Here is a 20,652-nt window from a genome sequence, read left to right on the forward strand (position 1 = left end):
GGTGAAATGTGACTTATTTCAGAAAAACAGTAAAATTGAAATGAGGTGCTGTCCCAACAAGCAAAATGAAGTCCAATAAGTGTTCTTTCAGTTTTTTCTACCCACTGCAGTGTTTTACTGATGAAGTACTTGTGATCATTTCATTTTTCCATGTCATCATACTTTTTTTTGTAAAAAATCAGAAGAGCTAATTTTCAAGGTAGTGTTGCCTTTTTTTTTTTTTAGTGCTTTTCATGTAAAGCAATAATTCTGTTACTGCCTGAATACCAAGGTCATGCACATGCTTGTGTGTGGTCAGTATAACATTAAAAAAGTACTACAAAAAATAGCTATTACCTTCTTTATTACTAAACCATCAACTTAATGCTGCTGAACATCACGTGCAATGCTTCATGCTGCAAAAAAATTTGTGTTGGAAAATAATTGTGTATTTGTAGAACACTACTGATATATGGGAGACAAATGAAGTAAGCTTAGACAGCACTGGAAGTTGAAATGTGACTGTACCTCCCCATATCTTGCCATAATTTCTAGAAATTTGACTGCAAAACATGGTCAACTGCAAAATGTGTGTCCACAAATAGATAAGAGCTATGAAAATTATTAGCATTAAGAGTGTCTAATCAAAGGCATTACAAGTTCAGGCACTTTTGAATGCTTTAGATCTTACCGCAGTTGTATCTAAGCGAATTGTTGGATTAATATAAAACATGGAGGGATAATCTTCAGTGAAATAATCATGAAACAGATTCCATACTTGCTAGCTTTTTTCTCTGGAGAAGCATGGTGGCTTTTTCCTCAGTAATTTTATTGTAAGCATATGGTAAAAGAATAAAGAAGGTGTCCAGAGATCAAGCAGTTGCAGGGCAACTTTTATGGCCTGTCTGTTCAGTTTTTGAGACAAAAATCTTCTTTTGAAGGAATAACTTCAAATAAAAACCAAATAAACTGCTCCGTGTCAGGGTGTAATCTGGACTTTAGAGATGTTCCTAGTCTTTCTGTAGTGCTGAAATACGTATTTGGCTTGTCTTGCATAAAGGTGGATTTGTGGGAAATGCTGTATCAAAACATACAATTTCTTTCTTTTTTTTCCCCCCACAGGGTTCACTCCATCTCCTGTTGCTCAACCACAGCCATCAGCTGGCCTTAATGTTGACTTTGAGTCTGTGTTTGGAAATAAATCTTCTAATGTTGTCCCAGATTCTGGTGGTAAGACACTTGCTAAAATAAAAGATGTATGTCCTTTCCTTTAATTTATTTTATTATTGAGGTATAAATCCCTTAATATGTATTTACTTACACTACTGGGACAGTTTCAGATGAAGAAAAACCTGATTTTAAAAGGTCAATAACAGCATAAATCAAATAATTTTTCTTTACAGACTATTTCTGCTGAAATGTTTACACTGATTTCCCCCAATTAAATATTTTGTACGTTAAAACCTCACACAGTGAACAGCCTTCATTTTCATGTCGGCTGAAATTAAGTCTGTATTTGTAGGGTGTGGTTGGAAGAGGTAAAATTTCATCTTCATTTTAGGTATCTACAACATGGTTTTGGCACTCCTTTGCCTCCTCTCTTGACATTAGGATTGCTTCAGAAAATGATCAGTTAATACACAGTTAACTTAGATTGAAAGTCATAGTGCTCTTTCTTTTCTTTTGAGCATCTGGAAAATAGACATTTTCTGATGTTTTGCATTAGACTCTTGACATCAGGTTTTTTTTGTAAGCTGGTGATTTGCTAAAACCAAATAGATATTTTTGTAAAATTTAAACACTTTATATTTTTTCTTTGTTTTATGTTTTTGACTGCTTTGCATTCACTGTGGATCGATTCCATGTAAAATTGTCCCATGGGTTAAACTACTGAGGCGAAATCTTATTTCCATAATAAATATCTTTTTTATCAAGAGGCATAATAAGTTTTGTTTGTCTTGTATAGAGTGGCATCGCCAGGTTAAATTTTGTATTTTAGCCATTGCCTTGACCTTGCTGTCTGTTTAATTGAATGTCATGATATTTGATGGAGGCCTGTGATTCAAATCATTCATGTTTCTTATTCCAAGGCTTTGATGAACTAGGTGGTCTCCTAAAACCAACAGTGGCCTCTCAAAACCAGAGTCTTCCAGTTGCCAAAGTACCGCCTAATAAATTAGTGTCAGATGATCTGGATTCATCTTTAGCCAATCTTGTAGGCAGTAAGTATGGAACCACTAACATGTGAATACTTAGTGATTTCTTTTAAACACACAGAATTTCAGTAGTCTCTTTTTCTCTCTTGTGACAGATTTGGGCATTGGAAATGGAACTACTAAAAAGTGAGTATGCTTAATCAGAAGTTGAGCATTTGGATTTTCATGACAGTAAATTTTCCTGAATGTACATGTTGAAACCTGTGCATACCAACATAATGTTAGTCTTCAGAGCACATGTGGGATTGTACTTCTTGTACAGTGTGTAATAAATTGTTGAGAACTCTTGGAAGGGGACTGTAGACTGTGGGGCAGTGACAGTGATAGCAGCAGGCATGGTATCCTGTCTCTGGTTCCTTTCAGGCTTTAAGTATATTAGAAAAATTAGTTCATTGAAATGTTTTTCTGTAGTTGTTGCAGGTAGTCAATAGCACTCCTTAAATACTTGATATGATCTGAGTGTAAGCAGAGTAGTTTTAAAGACTGTGAAACTGCAACCTCGATCTTGAGGCTGACCTTGAGATGGGTGAATTCTGAAGCGGGGTGTGTGTATTTGAGGGTAGTGAACATTTGCTCTAGCAGCAAAGTTGAGAAATGAGATTGGCAAATTTCAAGTTTATTGGCACCATCTATACTGACTCTGAAGTCATTCAGAAATCTAATATGCAGTCTTGAAATCTAACTCAAATATCTTGAGCTGAGTCAGATGCACTAACTTACCTATTCTGGGCAACTTGACTGAGATGAACATTTTCTCTTACTTTTCCAAGCCAAAACATGTTGTCACAAAATTTTTATCAACCCCTTTGCTAAATGAGCTTCATTCATAAAAGAAGCTTCAATCCCCAGTGGAAATGGTGTTTACCTGAGAAAGTTTTTTTTAAGAAAGTCCATTGTTTTCTAACGATTTTTTAAAAAAATTTATTTGAAGTGATGTAAACTGGACTCAGCCAGGTGAAAAGAAACTAACAGGTGGTTCCAACTGGCAACCCAAGATTGCACCTACAACTGCGTGGAACGCTCCAACATTGGTAAGCAAATGCTAATTTTAAAATAGTGAGTTCCCTGCAATTTAGATCTGCAGGGTGATGTATAATGGGTAATTTTGAAAATAGCCTATACTTGCAGTAAATAGAAAATTGAAGAAGCGGTCAGTTGGAGCTGTGTACTGCTGGGATTTGTTTTTCTTGGCTGTGTGATTCTAGTAAATAGTTTGTGATGTGCAGGTTTAGCACAAACTTCAGCAGTATTTGAGCAGCCTCTCTCATGAGAGGTAGGGGTCTCTAGGTTTCACTCAATGGACTTTTCAAGTGCATGTGGAGGCTGGACGAGGGACAATGGCTGTGAACGGACAGAGGTCAGGTTTAGATTAGATACTAGGAAGAAATTCTTTACTGCAAGGGTGGTGAGGTAGTGGCACAGGTTTCCCAGAGAAGCTGTGGATCTCTCAGTCTCTGGAAATGTTCCAGGCCAGGCTGGATGGGGCTTTGAGCAGCCTGGTCTAGTGGAAGGTGTCCCTGCCCACAGCAGCGGGACTTGAAAGTTGGTGATTATCAAAGTACTTTGCAACCCAAATCATTCTATGAGTTTATGACATAAAACTCTGAATTCCAAGGAGTCAGGAGGCACTTTGCAATCTAGAAAAGTAGAAGTGTGAAAGTGTCCTTTGGGTGCACTTGTAGGTCACACATCATTACATTGTAACTTGGTCTGCTCTTGGGGTGGGAACTGGCCCCACTGATACTTGCAGAGGTGTCTGTGGCTACAGCTTAATGTACATAACTACTGCTTTCCTGCCCCAGTGTGTGCAGTTGCTTTTAATCCACGTCAGCTTTGACAAGCAAGTTCATGTCTATTTTAACAGGTAGTATTGGCAAGGATTTTGGAGTAGCAGTGTAGGGGGAGGGCTTTAAAAATATATGTTAAGGCTTTAAGGAAGTAGTTTTCACAATGTTCACAGAACATTTTTGCATGTGAATTCTACTCACCCTTTCACCAATGACCTGGAGAACTGTACCTGGACAGAACAGGTAACAAACTGCCCCCAAGGATTTATTGCGTCTGACTCTGGGGGAGGTTGAATCCACAGTGTAGTAATGCAGTGTTGTGGATTTGGAAAGACAGAACTTGTCTCCTTGGATCTGCCACCTCTTCCCTACCAGGTGTCCCTTACCAACTCACTGCATTTATTTAGGGAGAAATAAGTTTGTGGATCTTACTCGAGGGTGTTAGATAGTGAAGAAATTGTAACTACTTACCTGCATTAATGATTGGTGGTTTGAGTTTACCTGTGTGCTTGAATCTGTTTAATAACTCATGTCTTATATCTACATCTTGTGATGATAAGTCATTACGTTTAACAGCTTTATTATTGAGAGATATTGTTGAGACACTTCCTGTGAAACTGTTCAATAAACATAAAAAACTTGAACAAGAAATAATGTGAGGGGAAAAAAAAAAGCTTTGTTTTCCTCTGCTGGTCCATTTATTGTGGAGTTGCTGCTGCTTGCTAAATAAATATGCTTTTGAAAATCTTTGGTGAAAAAGGCATATACCAAATAAATGGACTATGCCAACCGATGTCAAACCTAATACCAATGACAGTATCACAGGTGTGTTGTCTCAGTGAATGACTTGAATTACAAGAATGTGTTGGAGTAAACATTTAATGTATTTGTGAACTAAAATGCTATCTGTGTATATTCTGTTGTGTAAGTATTTGCTTCTAATCCAGTGTTATTGCATTATGTAATTGTTCTCCCTGGGAAATACAGAATGGCATGCATTTTCCACAATACGTAAGTGAAACAACCCACAGCCTTTTTGCAATTGACTGGCATGCTGATATTAACCACTGCTGTTGCAGAATCTCATAACCTCCTCGCTATTTACACATTTCTCATTTGAAAATCTTTGGTGTGCCCAAAATTGAGCTTTTCTTAGCATACACAAACTTCATAGGTGGTGTGCAGGCTCTTGAATCGAATGATGGCATGGGAAATACCAAGATTATTTTTCCTTGCTTTAAACTGTACCATCTGCTGCCAGAGAGCTGGGGTGTGTGTCTGTGCTGCCTTTAATGCATTTGGTGAATTCTGAATGAAGATAAAAATATTGTGTTTGAATAACTGCATGAAACCTCACAGGCTTCTGTTATACGTGGCACTTGATCCACATTTATAGTAGATCTTGATTTTTTAATGTTTTATTTTAAGTGGGGAGAGACTAATATGTCATGAATGCTCATATGAAAACAGAAAATTAATGCAGATAGTTTACAGAGGGGAATAAATAACCTGTGCTTGCTGTCTGAGGAATGCAGGCTTTCATTTCAAAGGATTTTTTCCTTTATGTCAACAGTAATATTGGTCTTTTCCCCTTGTATTCTGTTTTTTATTCCAGGGTAACTCTGTAACTAAAGGGTGGTAGGTCCATATTTGAGCACTCAACAATGCAAACTCACAAACTCAGCATGTTTGTGTAGGTGTGTGTACACAAACAAAAGAAAAAAACAGCTGTAATTCTCAGGATAGCTTTGCCTGCTGTGTGTATGGTGAATGCACTGTCCAGATGATTTTCTATCTGTTCTCATGGCAATTGAAATGCCAGTTGCACTGGCTCTACCATATAAGAAAAAGCAGCTGATACCTTAGAACTGAATTCAGAAGCAGCTGTCCTGATGTCCTATTCTTGATGAAACAACTTATCTGCTTTTATTAATCCAGTATGATTAATACTTCATCATTTGCCTCTTTCCTGTAGCAGTAATGTCTGTATGTAAGAAATGCTTATGGTGTTTGTCTTGAATAGAAATCCCCACAGCAAAAGCATGAAAATTATTGGGTTTTTTCTAAAAGGGAAGACTAACAGGAGGTGGAGTGGATAGACAACAAGCTATCTGAATAGCTGTAAGCACCACTTTAGTCTGAAAAAAAAAATCCAACTTTTTGTCCTTATGATAGTTAATGCTAATTTAGAAAGTAGATAATAAACTGTAGAATAAAGAATATGGCTAACAGATCAAGAACTGTCTTTATATTTCTAGGAGTTACCAGCTGTTTTTCTACATATATATTGCCAAGCTGTTTACAAAACCTAAGTTCACCTAGATTTTGTCTGTTGACAGCAGTTGTACTGTACCTTCATAAGAGTACAGTAAGCACATCAGGGTAATATGAATGTATCTGCCAAATACTAAGAGAACTTCTGGCATGTTTAAATGCAGTGAATGGAGGGAGAGGGACTGCAAACTGGCTGTTCCTGTGAGAGTCTTAAGTTATATCAAAGCCTGCTAGGAGAATCCCCATAGTGTATCCATCCTGGCTAAAGAGAATTTCTTTCTTTCAAGTTCAGCAGAAGCAGTGGTAATTTGGTCTTTCAATTGTTCAAATTCTCTTAAGACTTCTTGTGTTCCATTATTTTTGTTAGTGGAATATAAGTATATACTTAATGAAATTAAAAAGTGCTTCTGCTTCATGAGTATTTCCTCTCAAAACTTCTCTGAGTCTTCTACTATGTTCTCTAAACAGGATGTTGAGAGAGTGGTAATTGCTGTTTGGTTCAAACAGCCAGAATCCTAACATGATAAAAGCAAATAGATTATTACATATTTGCCAAGATGGCCCAGAAACTGGAGCTTAGGTATTGAAGTAATCTGAAGTAATTAGGATACACTCTTAACTTGAAACTGCAAATCCTGTTTATTCTTTGCTATGTTCATAATCAGCTGAGTGCTGCTGACTTGATCCTTAGAAAGCAATGTCTTAGAGCATGCAGGTTATCTCTTCTCCTCTCAGTTCACCACTGTTTCTCACACCAGGCACCCCCTGTAATGGCCTATCCTGCCACAACACCAACAGGAATGATGGGCTACGTGATGGTGAGTGGAATTCCTACAACTCCAACCAGGCACATGCTGCATATTGTTTGATTGCTTATAGTTTGGTAGCTCTTGTTTTCCTGAACTATTCTACAGAAGACTGAATTTCAATTCCCATTCATTTATTCCTCACCAAAATTATTAACTTCTGGTTTTCTGAACCACTTACCATACTTATATTTACACAAAATTAGTCTGAAATTAAGTTTGCTCTTCCTTATTTCACTTGTTTTATTAATAAACTCCTTAAAATGGAATTACATCATGTTTAAGGTCCCTTCCAACCCAAAATATTCTGTAATTCTATGAATGAACAATGTCTGTTCTTGGTGGTCTTTATTGTCATAGAAGTAAGTGTATCATAGAAGTAAGTTCATCATATCAATATAAATAGCTCCCTTCAGAACAGAAATGTTTTCTTGGTGAAGTGAAGCCTTCCTTAAATACCTTCTGCTGAGGATGGGAGCAAGTATCTGTGATGATTAATGCTACAAAAGTGCAAGTTTGTGACACTGCAATATGGCCCGGTTTTGGCTGAGAATTGGATCTGTTTGTGACACACCAGTGCCTCAAGGCTTTTGACATAAACCTGACCTTCCTGCTTTTTGCTCTGAAAATTTTTGTTATTAACCTTAAATTTTAAAATATTCGTGAAATTATATGCCTTACCTCTTTTTAGTATGGTTTTGATGCAGAACAGCTTTCCTGGGTGAATAAAAGGCAAGAAAACTTCCTTCAAGCAGTTATTCTATTAAATGCCTCACAGATTAAAGGGGGAAAAAAGTTAAACATTTCATCATATAACCAAATTACTTTAATGACTTACTCCTTGTATACACTCAGTAAGTGAACTGCAGAAGTGGCCAACTGTGTTCTTGAGGGCCTCTTGGGAGACTATCATATCATATCATTCCCCATTACCATCATGAGCTCCCATATTCTTGATCAAAGCTGTTACGATTAAATGAACATTAATTTGGATTCAGACTTGATCTCCACCCTTTGCTCTTATGGTACCAGCGGCATTTTCATAGTTATTTTGAGTAAGCAGCATAGGCAGTTAACATGTAGCATGCAAGAAGTGATCTTGCTTGTTATGTTACATTGCTATGTTATGTTTTATTGTGGGGTTTAAATGCCAATGTGAAATGGAAACTGGAATTAAGGAGCTGTCACTGTTACCCTGAGTTGTACTATCTGAGCAGGTGGGTTAGGTGGGCTATTACAGAATGACCGGTGGGCTCTGTAGCACATCCTGAAATCTGTCCTCGCTCATACTCCGGACATTTACCATGAGGAATCTCTGAAATGTTGACTCAATTTACAACCCTTGCTGTAAAACCTTTTAGTGTTTCATAAAAGCAGTAGTGGGGACCAGAGTTCTGAGGATGATCCTCTCTAAGTGCAGGCTTTTCCCTTATGTTCCCATATGTTGTGAGGGTGCTGGGACAGGCAGCTTGCTTAGTGCTGTAGCACTGTGCCTGGTCATTCCTTGACTGCGGCTCCCTGTGTCTTGGGCCAGCAGTTGTTCAGTTGTTCTTGTATTTTTTATAGGGTGTTTTTGTTAGGGTCAGTTTATTGAATGGGTTTGCCCTGTGATTGCCCTAACAGCTGGTTGGCATGGTAGGAGGAGTACCACCACCAGGATTAGTCAGGGAAAAGCTTCTTGGAATGGGACTTGCTTCAGTAGGACTGCTGCTGGCTGGCAACCCAAACCTGAGGGGAATGCCGAAAGCAGTGCCAGAGATGGACATCTGTGATAAATATAACCTGACTCGTAAGACCATCAATACACATTGAACTTGAAATTTGGCTCAGCTGAGTGTTGGTAACACTTCGATTGCATATTGACTTAGCATTAATTGCATGTACAGCTCTCAGCTTTTGTCCTGAACCCTGTCAGCACTGCCCTGCTGTCTACAAAATTGTGCTTGTGCTTTCAGAGGCAGTCAGGGGAAGTGCTGTCAGACCTCACCTTTGGGAGCAGAAGGACCAGCATAAATGCTTGTCTAACAGGTGTTTTACTGCTTCAGATCTTTGCAGCAAGAGATTGAATTGGCTCAGTTGCTATTGAGAAAATTCATTGGAAGGGCTCTCATGTTCATTTCTGGTAATCTTTATTTGCAGAATATTGTAGAAGGATCTTACATGATTGCATATCTCAAATACAACCAAGGCTTTTCACCCATTTGCCGTTTTCCTTTATCTCCTTAAATACCTGCAACGTGCTAATGCTGTGTGTGATTTGATGCTGTCTGTGTTTTTGCAGCCATCACAGATGGGAGGTATACCAGTAATGACACAGCCAACTTTGATATACAGTCAGCCAGTCATGAGACCACCAAACCCCTTTGGCCCTGTACCGGGAGCACAGGTGTGTATATTCAAATTATTGGTGCTGGGAATGAACTACACGAGGCTGTTTCTTTAGAAGTATATTTAATATGGTAATTTTATACATAGATATAATTAGTATAATCTTATTTGTGTTGGGCAAATTATTGCATGAGCCCAGTGGTTCATGGGAGGCTTGCTTCCTATCTGCTTGTATCCATGTTGACAGCAGCAGGTTTGTGTTACCAAAGCAAAGAGGGTAAGTTTTTTTTCAGGCATTGTTTTTCTGGGAATATGACAGTGGCAAAGAATAGGAAAACCTGATGTCTATGCTCTTTGCTGAAGATGAGCTTTTTCCCCAAAGTCATGTTCCATGCTGCTTTGCCCTCAGAATGTGGTTTTGTGAGATTGGCTATTACAGCTTTTTCCAAAGTATATGTGTCAATGTTCTTTCCCCATTTTACTTAAAAGTATTAGGCTATAAAGTACCCAAGGTGCAAGGTGTGTGCTTGTATTACAGCATTTTGCAGTGCCCAAACAGGGTGTGTTTACTTTTTTATGCCCATGACTGCATTAGATGGGTTTAAAAAAACTGTGGAATCAAACTTGGTGAAACCTCAACCCACCATCCAGTTGTTGGTCCTGAGCACCTCAGTGGGAGGGACATGGCACATCCATCCAGTGTTAACTGTGGTAGCCTCCAGTGGATCTTGTGTTCCTCCATGGTTTTGCAGGAGACTGCATTTGCAGTGTAGTGAGGATGTGCAATAGCAATACCAATCTCCCTGGCCTTTCCCTGTTAAGTGCTGCCTTAGATGGAGTGCTCCTGAAATCTCCTGGTTACCTGTTTCTTGGGATGTGTTGTGTGCAGATTGATTACCTAACCTACTGGAATGAGTGTGCCAAATGGCCACTCTGAACTGACTGCAGCAATACTGGAGTTAAATACATTCCTGTTATTGGCTTATTTTACTGTTTGTTCTACAAATACCTGTCTCTGGGAAATTTCTATCTGAATTCACTTTTATAACCCAATAGGCATCTTAAGAGAGGGGCTTCTTTTACGATAGGAAAAACATCTTAAAAAATAGGAGGAAGAGGGGATGGATAACCCTGACCACATTCATGCTATTTTTGGAAAATTTTGAGATCGTTAAGACTTTGTGTTTGTGAACTGCAGTTAGAGGCAGAGCCAATTTTAGCTGGCAGACTGAAGCTCCAGGATTAAGTGTGGTTTTACTCACCTCTCAGATGTTTCTTTTTCAAAGTTGACTCTGTACATCAGACTTGTATTAGAAAAATGAAATCTATTGTGCCTGTATTTTGATCTCACTATATATAGCTCTGTCTCTATAGGTGACTGTTTAAAAGCATTCATGTATAATTTCACCTAGGTATAGGTCGGTGTAACTCCAGTGTTTGGGACAAGGCTGTGGAGGGAAGAGAATTCAGCAGTAAGCTGGAACTAAAAAGAGCCTCAAGCACTTTCCAGTGCCTCAGTCTGATCCTTTAATGAGAAGGGTTCTGCTGTGTGCTGCCAGTGGGCTGTATGCCCATTGTCTTCTTCAAAATACAGCCTTGTGGATAGGGTTTTTTCCTAAATATCTAATTTTAAATGCTTTATCTGAAAGGGAAGCTGTTAGATTTCTTTTGCTGGAAATGCAGTGCTCAGCTGGCTTTGTCTTGACTTCTGAGAGCTGCTTTGCACCTTTACTGTCGCTTAAGTGATTTCGTATTTTTCACATGGGTTTTATACCATTTCAGAAGACAAATAGTTTTTATGACACTTGTTAAATAGGAGGATAGGAATCCTGGGATATCCTAGTCAAGGATAGGAGTTTTCTCTACATTAAAAAAAATTTAAATGATCCTTAGAAAAAAGAACAACTGCCTACCTGCCTGATTCAGTTATGAACAGGTAGATGGGTCTGAATAGCTCAGTGAGCCTTTCTGCTTCATTTGACATTGCAGGGCGTGGCCTAGGTTGAATCCCACCTGGCTGTCAGAACAGGAGAAAGAGGAATTAGTCACAAGTGAGGTGTGTGGAGCTATATTTATTCTCTTATCTGACAGTGTTTGGCTCCTGTGAGAATTAATCAGGGTAAGAATTAATTAAGGGTGAAAACACACCCTTTGAGTCAGCATTTGCTGTGACCAAGGAGAGTTTTCCCTGAGACATGCAGTCTGTGTTGCTGGAAGGTGTTGAGTTTTCAGACGCTTGAACATCAGTAAAGCATATTAAATGAAACAAGGGCTGCGTGTGAGAGCTTCCCCACACACAGCCGAGTTCATTGATGTATAGCCACAGAGAAGAATTACACTTTTATAACACTGAATTTACTGTGTGCTGAGTCTTTAAACTCTTCTGAGAGTGTATTTCATAGTTTAAGTTCAGTTATTGCATAGTTTAAGTTTAATTAATGCTCTTGTTGTGCCAGAAATAGAAAAAGGAAAGTAAAAGAAATAAACGTGTACTTGGGGTCAGTAAACAAATCTTGAATAAATAATGATTATCTCAAAGGCACACAGCTCAAACTCCTCACATGGATCACTGTAACCACCATTATTCTAATATTGGTTTTGTCCATGGCATCATCATTGCCAAAAACTAAATTGTTTTCCATATTTACTTTTAAAGCACCAGATTGTATCACCTCAAGGCTCCTGATAGATCTTAGGTGTTGTCTACAGTTAAGAAAGCTGAAGGTACTTAAGAGCTCAATGACAAATATGTAGTTGTTGCCAAAAATTTTATTGCCAAGTTGTAGTGAGTTGAGAGCACACTGGGAAAATAGGCATCTTAATGTTGTGTAGTTTCTGTATAAATTGAACTGTTGTTCATAACTTGATACACTCAAGGATTAGTCTTAATAAATAAGTTTCTTCTCTCTTGCTAGACATACCTATTTTGTTTCTCTTCCAAGTGCTATCTTTACATGCTCACAACTTTTTTCCTAATTGTTACAGTCAAAAGCAAGGGTAGTCTGGTTTTTAAGGGCAAAATAATTTGAAATAATTGAGAATGAAACTAGAACAGTCACTTCTTTGAAAATCTTAGTGCAGAAGGCATTCATAGCTTTGAAAGGTGTGTAATTTTTATTTGAAAATATTTATCTTGCAGTATTTCCTGCCTTAGAAAGAAAGTTTTCATCATGATAAAATAGTGGGCATTACCCACTGCAAACGATGACTGTGCTTCCCAGAACAGTGAGAATAGTTGGAGTTGTTTCATGACACTGTAGCTGGTGAGGGGGAGGTGTGTGTGTGTGTGAGGAGGGGGCAGGCTGAATCAGTGGTTCAAGCAGAGGGATGGCAGATGTGATACAGTACAGCAGAATATTCCAGACAAGGCAGATCTGATGATGTACAGGGGCTGGAATGTGTCTGCCCATCACAGGGCCTGACTGCTGCAACGTGCAGCAGCAGGGCTTGACTGTTCAACCAACAACCGTGTTGTGTTGGCCAATATAAAATGGGACAAATCTGTGTGCCTTCACATGTCACCTGTTCTGGTGTGATTGTCCCCAGAAGGACACTGCCTTAGGAGGGGGAAGCAGATGGGTAGTGCAAAATTTAAGATTTAAAATAGAGTAAAGAAATCACTCCACCTATCACTGACATCTCTGTAAATTGTAACTGCACTTGTTGACATGGCCAGTTGTAACAGGCAAGTAGCAGGAGCAATCACCTGGGTGGTGGAGAATAAGTCAATGTGCAGATGAGTAAGTTGGTTTGGTGGGTGCGTTTTGTGGTTGTTTTTTGGCTGGGTGTAGGGGGATTTTTTTGAGGGGTGTTTGAAACTGTAAGAACAGGGTATGAAGTTCAGGACAGACTTATGCCAGAAAGCAGACCTTAGAGATGCTTTCTTTGGCACATTACCCCTAAAATACATGCTAAAATAGCTCAACAGACTTGTTTCATGGGAAACCAGAATGCAGCTAATGATGGCAATCAGCCCAGTGCTCGCTTATGGATGGGTTTTTAGGTTTTACTGTGACTCCAGGGAGCTTTGGCTTTGTTGGAGGCAGTGCTGGAGGTGTGACTAAGCTGTCTGAGCAGTGCAGTGCATTTCATGTCACACCAGATCTGGATAGTAAGGGCACTAAATCTACAGCTCCAGTTATATCAGCATTAGAGAAACTGATGGCCAGGGCTATTGTTTTAAATGCTTGTCTTTAGAAACTGCTAAGAGCAGTCCTGGTTCAGATGTATTTGATCTCTGAAGAGATGCAATGTAGGAGACTGTCTAACTACACTTTCCATGGGTTTTTTTAGGCATCCTTTTTAATAATTAGAGTAATCTTGTTAAAATGTGTATTTACTGTAAGATGTTGTGTCTTGTCTGAATTTAATTATGGCATCTAGGTAATAGCACCGTCAGGTTTCTTCCTCAGATTTTAACCTGAACAGGCTTCCTGAAATTTCCCGTGTCTGGTTATGTGGTGTCGCACAAGTGACTCCAACCTACCAGTCTTCCACACTGCTTTCCAACTGGGATGTTACTTTGGACTTGATATGCGTTGGAGATTTGCCAGCTCAGTCTGATAGAAGTTTTAGTATGTGACTTCAAGACTTTTGACCATGAAGAGGAAGAATGTCTCCTGAAATCGAGTGGCAGCAGGCATTCCTTGCTGAGGTTAGGACTCTACTGGACCGTGTCACTAGTCTGCCTATGGCTTTTCAAAAGGAAGAACTAAGTTTAAAAGGGAAAATTCTGACATCCTGAAACTGCTTCTCAAGCATTCCCATTCTGTCTCATGACTTTTCCATGATTTGTTTATGGTAACTGGATCTGAGTGCCCCACTGGGAGTAGGGTTTTGGGAGGAGATGAAGATTCCAGTGTAGATCAAGCACGTACTGATCCTGAAGGAAGTCCTTCTGCTCATGTGGTTTCTGAGACAGATGTTCATGTGAAAATTTTAAATGTGCTGTGGCAATATTGACACTCTGAGCACTTCTGCAAGCAATTCCCATAGGCAGATTCCCTGTCACGTGTAGGTTGGCAGGTGCCTGGCATTTCCAAAGGTAAAGGTCTTCATGCAATGTTTTTTGCCATGGGCACAGAGTGCAAGTGACTTGGTTCTGAACAAACTGTTCCAGTGAGGAACCCAAATTGGAGGATGGTGACTTTGATTTGTAGCTGCAAAAATATGCATGTTCTACCCAGGGGGAGGGCAAATAGAATTTAATAAAACACCATTTATAACGGGAAAAGTATTAACACAGAAGGAAAAATAAATCAACAAATAACAGATACTGCTGGAAGTACAGCCTGCAGATTATTGGTCCTTGCCAGCAGCAGCAGTCGGATTGCCAACATTACCCACCTCTAAATTACGTGCTTTATATGACTGAGTTTGTGGTGTGGTGTTTTAGGTACATAACTGTAGGATGCAATTTTTATGCGTGTACAGATTATCAGTCGTAGTCTTCAGTTCTCACCTAAAACAGCTGCAGTAGCAGTTGAAATTCTCATCTTTTTCCCTTTTTTTTTTTTTTTTTTTCTTTTTTTCTCCTACTCACAGAATATATCCCATGTTCTTCTTCTAGGTCCCAAATTGAGAATGATCTATTCTCTGCTATCCAGCCTCTTTTTATATGCATCCTATTTTGACAAGAAAAGATGCTAAGAGCTATTCCTTCTGGAGGAACCATCTGGAAAGCTGCCATGCTCTGGCCAGACCCCAGCATCATCTCTCCCTGCCAGGCTGTAGTTTTCCCAGTAAAGCAGGGAGAGGACTAACCTGTTTCACAGGAGTCAGGCTGATTGTTTTGTATCTTCCTTTGAAGAAAACTGCTGTAAAAGTGTGAGATTATCTGCTTATTTGGCAAATGCCACTGGCATTTCCTTTCTGGAGGGTCATGTCCAGCTTGTTTCTGCATTACACCAACCATTGAAGAGGCTTTGTTTTCCATATGACCAAACACCTTGTTTTAATACTTGACTTCTGCCAAGTTTGCCTCTTAACCTCCCTTTGTCCTTTCATTACACGTTCAGCTTTCATATTCTGTCATTCTGAGACCTTGTTTTCTTTTTCTTTCCCTTTCTCTGTCGTCTTTCTTACTAGCTGTCTGCAGCATCCAGCCCTTCCAGTCAGAGTCCTCACAGAGCCTCAGGAAAGGATCCCTTTGCAGAGCTCTCTCTCCAGGATTTCTTGTAGAACAACTTAGGTATTGTCCATTATTCTGGGGAGATGCTGGTGTTCGTGATATGAAAACAAAAAAGTTCTAATTCTAAAAGTTTTATTAACATGGCTAGAACTGTTTCTGAAGGAAATAAAACCAAATCTTGTTGAGTTGGAAGCACTGTGGAAGTGACTTGTAAACTGTATTGAACTTGAGCAGTTTAGAGGCTGATCAAGTGGTTTTGCCTCAGTCCATTGGAAATAGAAACAGATCCTGTGGTACTTGCTGCAGTTAGAGAGAAGGAACTGGTGCTCCCTGGTGTTTACCTTCCCATCAGGAGGATGTTCAGGGTTCCCCATTGGCAGCAGAGCCCTGGGTGCTGCTGGCAGAGGGCTCGTGCGCTTCCCCGTGGCTTGGGCAGATTCCCTTTGAGCAGGGGGAGATGCTTGTCTCAAGTGTGCCAGGGATCCATGGTGGTACAGTGGAGGAGTTGTGTTGGTTTTCACCAGTCAGGGGCATTAAATAGTAAAACGAGTGAAAACATGAAAAAGAAATTCATAGTATAAAGAAAGAGTAGGCTTATTGCACACAGCAGCTGCTTTTCTTCATGCACTTGCTCTGGTTCTACATGAAAATGACCCTGAGTTCTCTTTATAATGGTGTTGGTCTGTGTTATGCTGTGGCTGGTGACAATACTGCATGGATAACTAGGTGGGCTTTATTTTTAATGCAGAGCTATTCCAAAGGCTGGTGTTGTTGGAAGAACATCCTGATGGTTTTTGGTTGTTTCCTGGCCCTGAGTTTTAAAAGTATTTTATTTCTGTTCAAAACTTCAGATCATGGGGTAGCTTGGGCATCAGAAGAATGGAGATTTTTGAAGAAAAAAGGTTTAGAGTGAAGTGCTACTTCTGTTGCATGTTAACCCCAGGGTTTTTCATCTTTCCAGATTCAGTTTATGTAACTGTGTTAGATGGAAGAGAAAGGAACGTTTCCAAAAAGATGTGCTCAGCAGTAAACTCCCACTTCCAGGAAAAAAATGAACTTCAGTCTCTCAAACTCTCCTCTTCCATTAAAGTGATGCAGTGAACTGATGAAGACCAATGAAGGAAGCTGGGACACCTCCATCAGAAGACATCAGTACACAACACAAAGCCAGGAATTGCCATGAATTAATACCAAGATCTATTCTTGTCCTGGTGACTAACACGTCAATACTCTCAGCTTCTAAGAATATCCTTAATTGGTAACGTATGAGGAGAAGCCTTCATTCTGGAAATTGATATTGGTGTTTGGAAATGCTGGCTGGATTGGAGATGTGTCCTTTACCGTAACTCAAAACAAGACTCTGGGCAGGGGAGGGTCAAATCCTAACTCTTAATTCTGCAGTTACTTTTTCTTCAGTCCTCACAAATGTAGGCACAGCAGTAATGGAAATTAACTTTTTTTAAAAATTATATATTCAGTTTGCAGTAGACATTCCTTATGTATTATTGTTTGTATTTATTTATGATTATCAATTTAACATTAATATTGTATCAGAAAAAACCTCCTTATGAAAATGAGTATGGATGTATACAGTATGTCTGATTTTTATCCACAAAGAATGAATCTGATTCAGAATGCTTTTCAGCTGACATACAGAGCACTAAATATTTTAAAGGTCTGAATCTAATGAATTCTCAGTATATATGGGAATTAGGGAAGAGCTGTAAAATGCATTAATCCTTATAGTCAATTCTGTGCCTAGGATTTTGCAAGGGAACAGTTAACTGACTAGAAGAAGCACTACATTTTTAATTCAGCATTAGTGCATTGGGAAGGAACTTTATTGCTTTGTGCTTGGCATGTCATTATTTTTACATTTGACATTATAAGGCCTTTCCAAGATGAATGTGAGGAATTGCTTTCATGTTTAAGACTTTCCTTCTTTTCTGTAAAAAAAATTACATGAGGTGTTGTGTGTTCGGGGGGAAAGCCTTTTCATTTGGCTCGTGCCATGTTTATGATCATGTACCTTTTAAAAGTAAAAAAGGGGAAGTAGCTTCCTTACATATGTCTAGTGGGTATTTAGTTCACGAGGAATTAAAGTAGCGCTGTTGATCGGTGCTTTGTGTAAATACATCATAACTTTTGGGTGGAGTGGGGCCTTCAGAAGGATAGTCAATGATACGAAAGCAATTCTGTACATGAATTAAGCATACTTGCTGCATTGTCTCTGCAGATTCTATTTTTGTTTAAAATATTAAAATGTATGTTAGCAAAAATGGGTGGATTTTCAAATAAAATGCAGCTTCCACAGAACTTTTGTTACGGTATGAAAGTCTGAGGTTCTTTTCTTTTTGCTGCTTAAAATGTGCACTGATAATTGCTTTGTTTACTTAATAAAATACCAAATGTATTTCATATGTGCATATTGTATTGCAGGAAGTGCAGCACTCTGAATCTGTGGCTGATGTGATCCATGCAGCCTCTTCCCTGGGCTGGTGTCATGGGCAGCCTCAGTGTTCCAGTAACAAGGTGTCTCCTTCTTCCTGACCTAACGTGATATTTCACCATCCTCTAGTTTTAGTTTTTCAAAATATTTGTGGCAATAAACTTGTACTGTTTATAACTGGGCAAGAAGCATAAATATGTCCCTAAAAAATTATAATTCTTCCCTAATCTTCCAGCAGAAGGTAGTGCTGGAACAGCTATGAACAGTTTGCTGAGACCATCTTCTGTAATTAGACACAGGAAGAGTTGATAGAAGTGGAACTTTGCTCCTCACAACGATCTGAGGCTTGTCCTGGAGGTCAGGGTATCATAAAGTGAGAAGTACAGGTTAGTAGATTTAAAATTTTTCTCAAAGCACACATAAAAGAACTCCAGGACCTATTACAGAGTATGCAATTCACACACCCAGAACAGTGGAGTTTCATACACATTTACTAAAATTTTGCCTTCCTACCACTGAGGCTTTCAGTGTGGGACAGTGCCCTCAGAGAGCAACTTAGGTTTGCTTGTGGTCAGAGTATAAAAAAGGTGAATTGTTTGAATTGGGCGCCAGCTGGAAAAAAGGTGCACATGTGAGACCTGTTAGTACTACCTGTTAGTAACTACCAGGGTCCAGAGTGTTCTGAAATACAGTCCAGACCTTGTGTGAAGGAGGAGGTAGACCTTTGTCCTCCTCCAGAGCCTGATGAGCTGGATTATGATAAAACATATGCCACTTTTTAGGTCTGTGGTGCTCTCTGCAGAGTCTAACTTGAGGCTTTTGGCTGAGGATAGATCTGCGTTCCTAGATCTCTTTGATCCCTTGGACTCTGTGTGGCTGTGGACTTGAGGCTGGAAATCATGAAAGCGCCAAAGAATTGGTAACACCCAAACGCATGTCTTCTGCAGGGATGCTAATCTCCTGCTACCCTTTACTGCTCACTTGTTGGTGATCTGTGTTCCTTTAAACAGCTGCTGTGCAGATGGGGTTTTCTTGCTGAAGGCCTTGCTAAAACCCTTGCTCTTTGGTTTACTCTTCAGAGACAAACTGGCTTGAGAATTTTCCTGAGTAGTATTTTCTCGTTTGCTTTGTTCCCAGTGTTTGCTTTCAGTATCGCTGAAATAACACTCAGTTTAGCTTAATTTAAAATGCACAGCGCAGAGATGTATTTTGTTTTTTAATTACTGGCACTTTTCAATAATAAGGGGTTGTGAAAACCTGGTTCTCTTTGAGTTGAAAGGCTGTTTAATCTACAGGAGCAAACTGTGTAGGGAAGCTGCCTGCCCTTAGCAAGCAGAGGACGATGAAGTGCTTTGTTAGAGGGATGTGGTTCCTCTTAAAGCTTTGGGTAGGGAACTGGTGTGTCAGAATAACCACAGTATTTTTAAATTTTTTTAATCAGGGAATTATATAATGAAAGCAACTGGATTTACCTCTTGAGACAATTACTCTTGCCAGAACAAGAACTTGAACAGCTCCTGAGTTTTCTAACAGTGCAAATGCAGAGTCTTCATCTGAAGACAGATCTAAATTCCTTTGCTGCTTTTCTTCTTTGTTTCGAAGTCACAAACTCAACTGAGCTGGTACCTCAGGACATGTTTAAAGTCTTTTTGTGACTTTGTGACATCGGAGGTTCCGTTCAGCGAACTGCCAGAATAAGTCACAGATGTTCCCAGCTGCCAAACAGCCCTTCAGCAAGAAAAAGGGACAGGGTGAAACCCTGCATCTTTCATTAGACAAAAAGGGCCCATTTCAGAGCCTGACACAAATTTTGTAGCAACAAATGAATTGCAGCTTAAAGGCCATGACATAATTGAGATAAAGATTGTGGCAGAGAAATGAGAATTAAGTGCTAAAAACACTGGGAACGATAGTAAATGCTGATGGGAGCAGAAGATTGACAAGATAATGTAAGGGGCAGTGAAAAAATGTGCTGAATACAGACTAAAGAGCAGTGCTAACGGCAGCATTTGTAAACTGAACAAGGGCTTTCTCCTTGGCCTGTTGTCAATCTCTTGACTTGACCTTTGGAGCTCTCACACCACAGTGGAGAGAGCAGAAACAGGCTTGACATCTTCCACTGAGTTTGCCCAACAAGAAAAATCTGTGAGATGCTGCTGCTTTCCAAGTTGAAACTGCAGTGCAGAGGGACTTGGCTGATTGTTCAGCTGTATCCTGGCTGGATCAGGAGAATGAGTGAGGAGAAAACCCTGGGCAGGTTCCCTGAAGGTGTAACATTGCTGCCCACCTACTCAGCACCTTTTTGTACCTGAAGGTTGAGTAATGCTGTGGGAGATGGTCTCCCTAAGATAAAAGATCAGCCTAGGAGTGAGTAAAACACATTTAATTCTTGCTTCTCTGATGGTGAAACTTCCTGAAGCAAAGATCAAAAAGCCTTGGAACAAAGAGCCAACTTGCTTAAATATCTTTGTGAGGTGATAATGGGTACTTGCTTGGATGCAAGCATAGTGCTTTGGATATCTGGCAGCTGCGTACACAAGGAGCACTGGGGGCTTGGGTTTATTTTCATAGCATGGATCTCTGCTTTGTTCTTGGCAGTAGCTGCTGAACTTCCCTGTGCCAGCTACAGCAATTGCCCAAGTACTGGGGGTTTTTTCAGAAAAGCAGTATTTGATACAATTTT

At 39.6% G+C, this 20,652-nt stretch overlaps 1 protein-coding gene across 7 annotated transcripts in view; it reads left to right on the forward strand.

Moving 5' to 3' along the window:
• PICALM (phosphatidylinositol binding clathrin assembly protein) overlaps positions 1–17,836 on the forward strand; it is a 66,468-nt gene extending 48,632 nt beyond the window's left edge. For 3 of the 7 annotated variants that reach the window (XM_066341262.1, XM_066341265.1, XM_066341267.1), the window contains 9 exons: positions 1,102–1,209; positions 2,070–2,201; positions 2,291–2,321; positions 3,127–3,226; positions 4,970–4,993; positions 7,015–7,074; positions 9,344–9,448; positions 15,478–15,580; positions 16,482–17,836. In XM_066341262.1, the coding sequence (XP_066197359.1) occupies positions 1,102–1,209; positions 2,070–2,201; positions 2,291–2,321; positions 3,127–3,226; positions 4,970–4,993; positions 7,015–7,074; positions 9,344–9,448; positions 15,478–15,570 (653 nt within the window). In that variant the 3' untranslated portion in view covers positions 15,571–15,580; positions 16,482–17,836. The remainder of the gene's footprint in view (positions 1–1,101; positions 1,210–2,069; positions 2,202–2,290; positions 2,322–3,126; positions 3,227–4,969; positions 4,994–7,014; positions 7,075–9,343; positions 9,449–15,477; positions 15,581–16,481) is intronic. The other 4 variants (XM_066341263.1, XM_066341266.1, XM_066341268.1 and 1 more) reach the window with 2 other exon arrangements.
• The last annotated feature ends 2,816 nt before the right edge of the window (positions 17,837–20,652 follow it).

This window comes from Sylvia atricapilla, chromosome 2 (assembly GCF_009819655.1).
Source record: "Sylvia atricapilla isolate bSylAtr1 chromosome 2, bSylAtr1.pri, whole genome shotgun sequence".
Lineage (NCBI taxonomy): Eukaryota > Metazoa > Chordata > Aves > Passeriformes > Sylviidae > Sylvia > Sylvia atricapilla.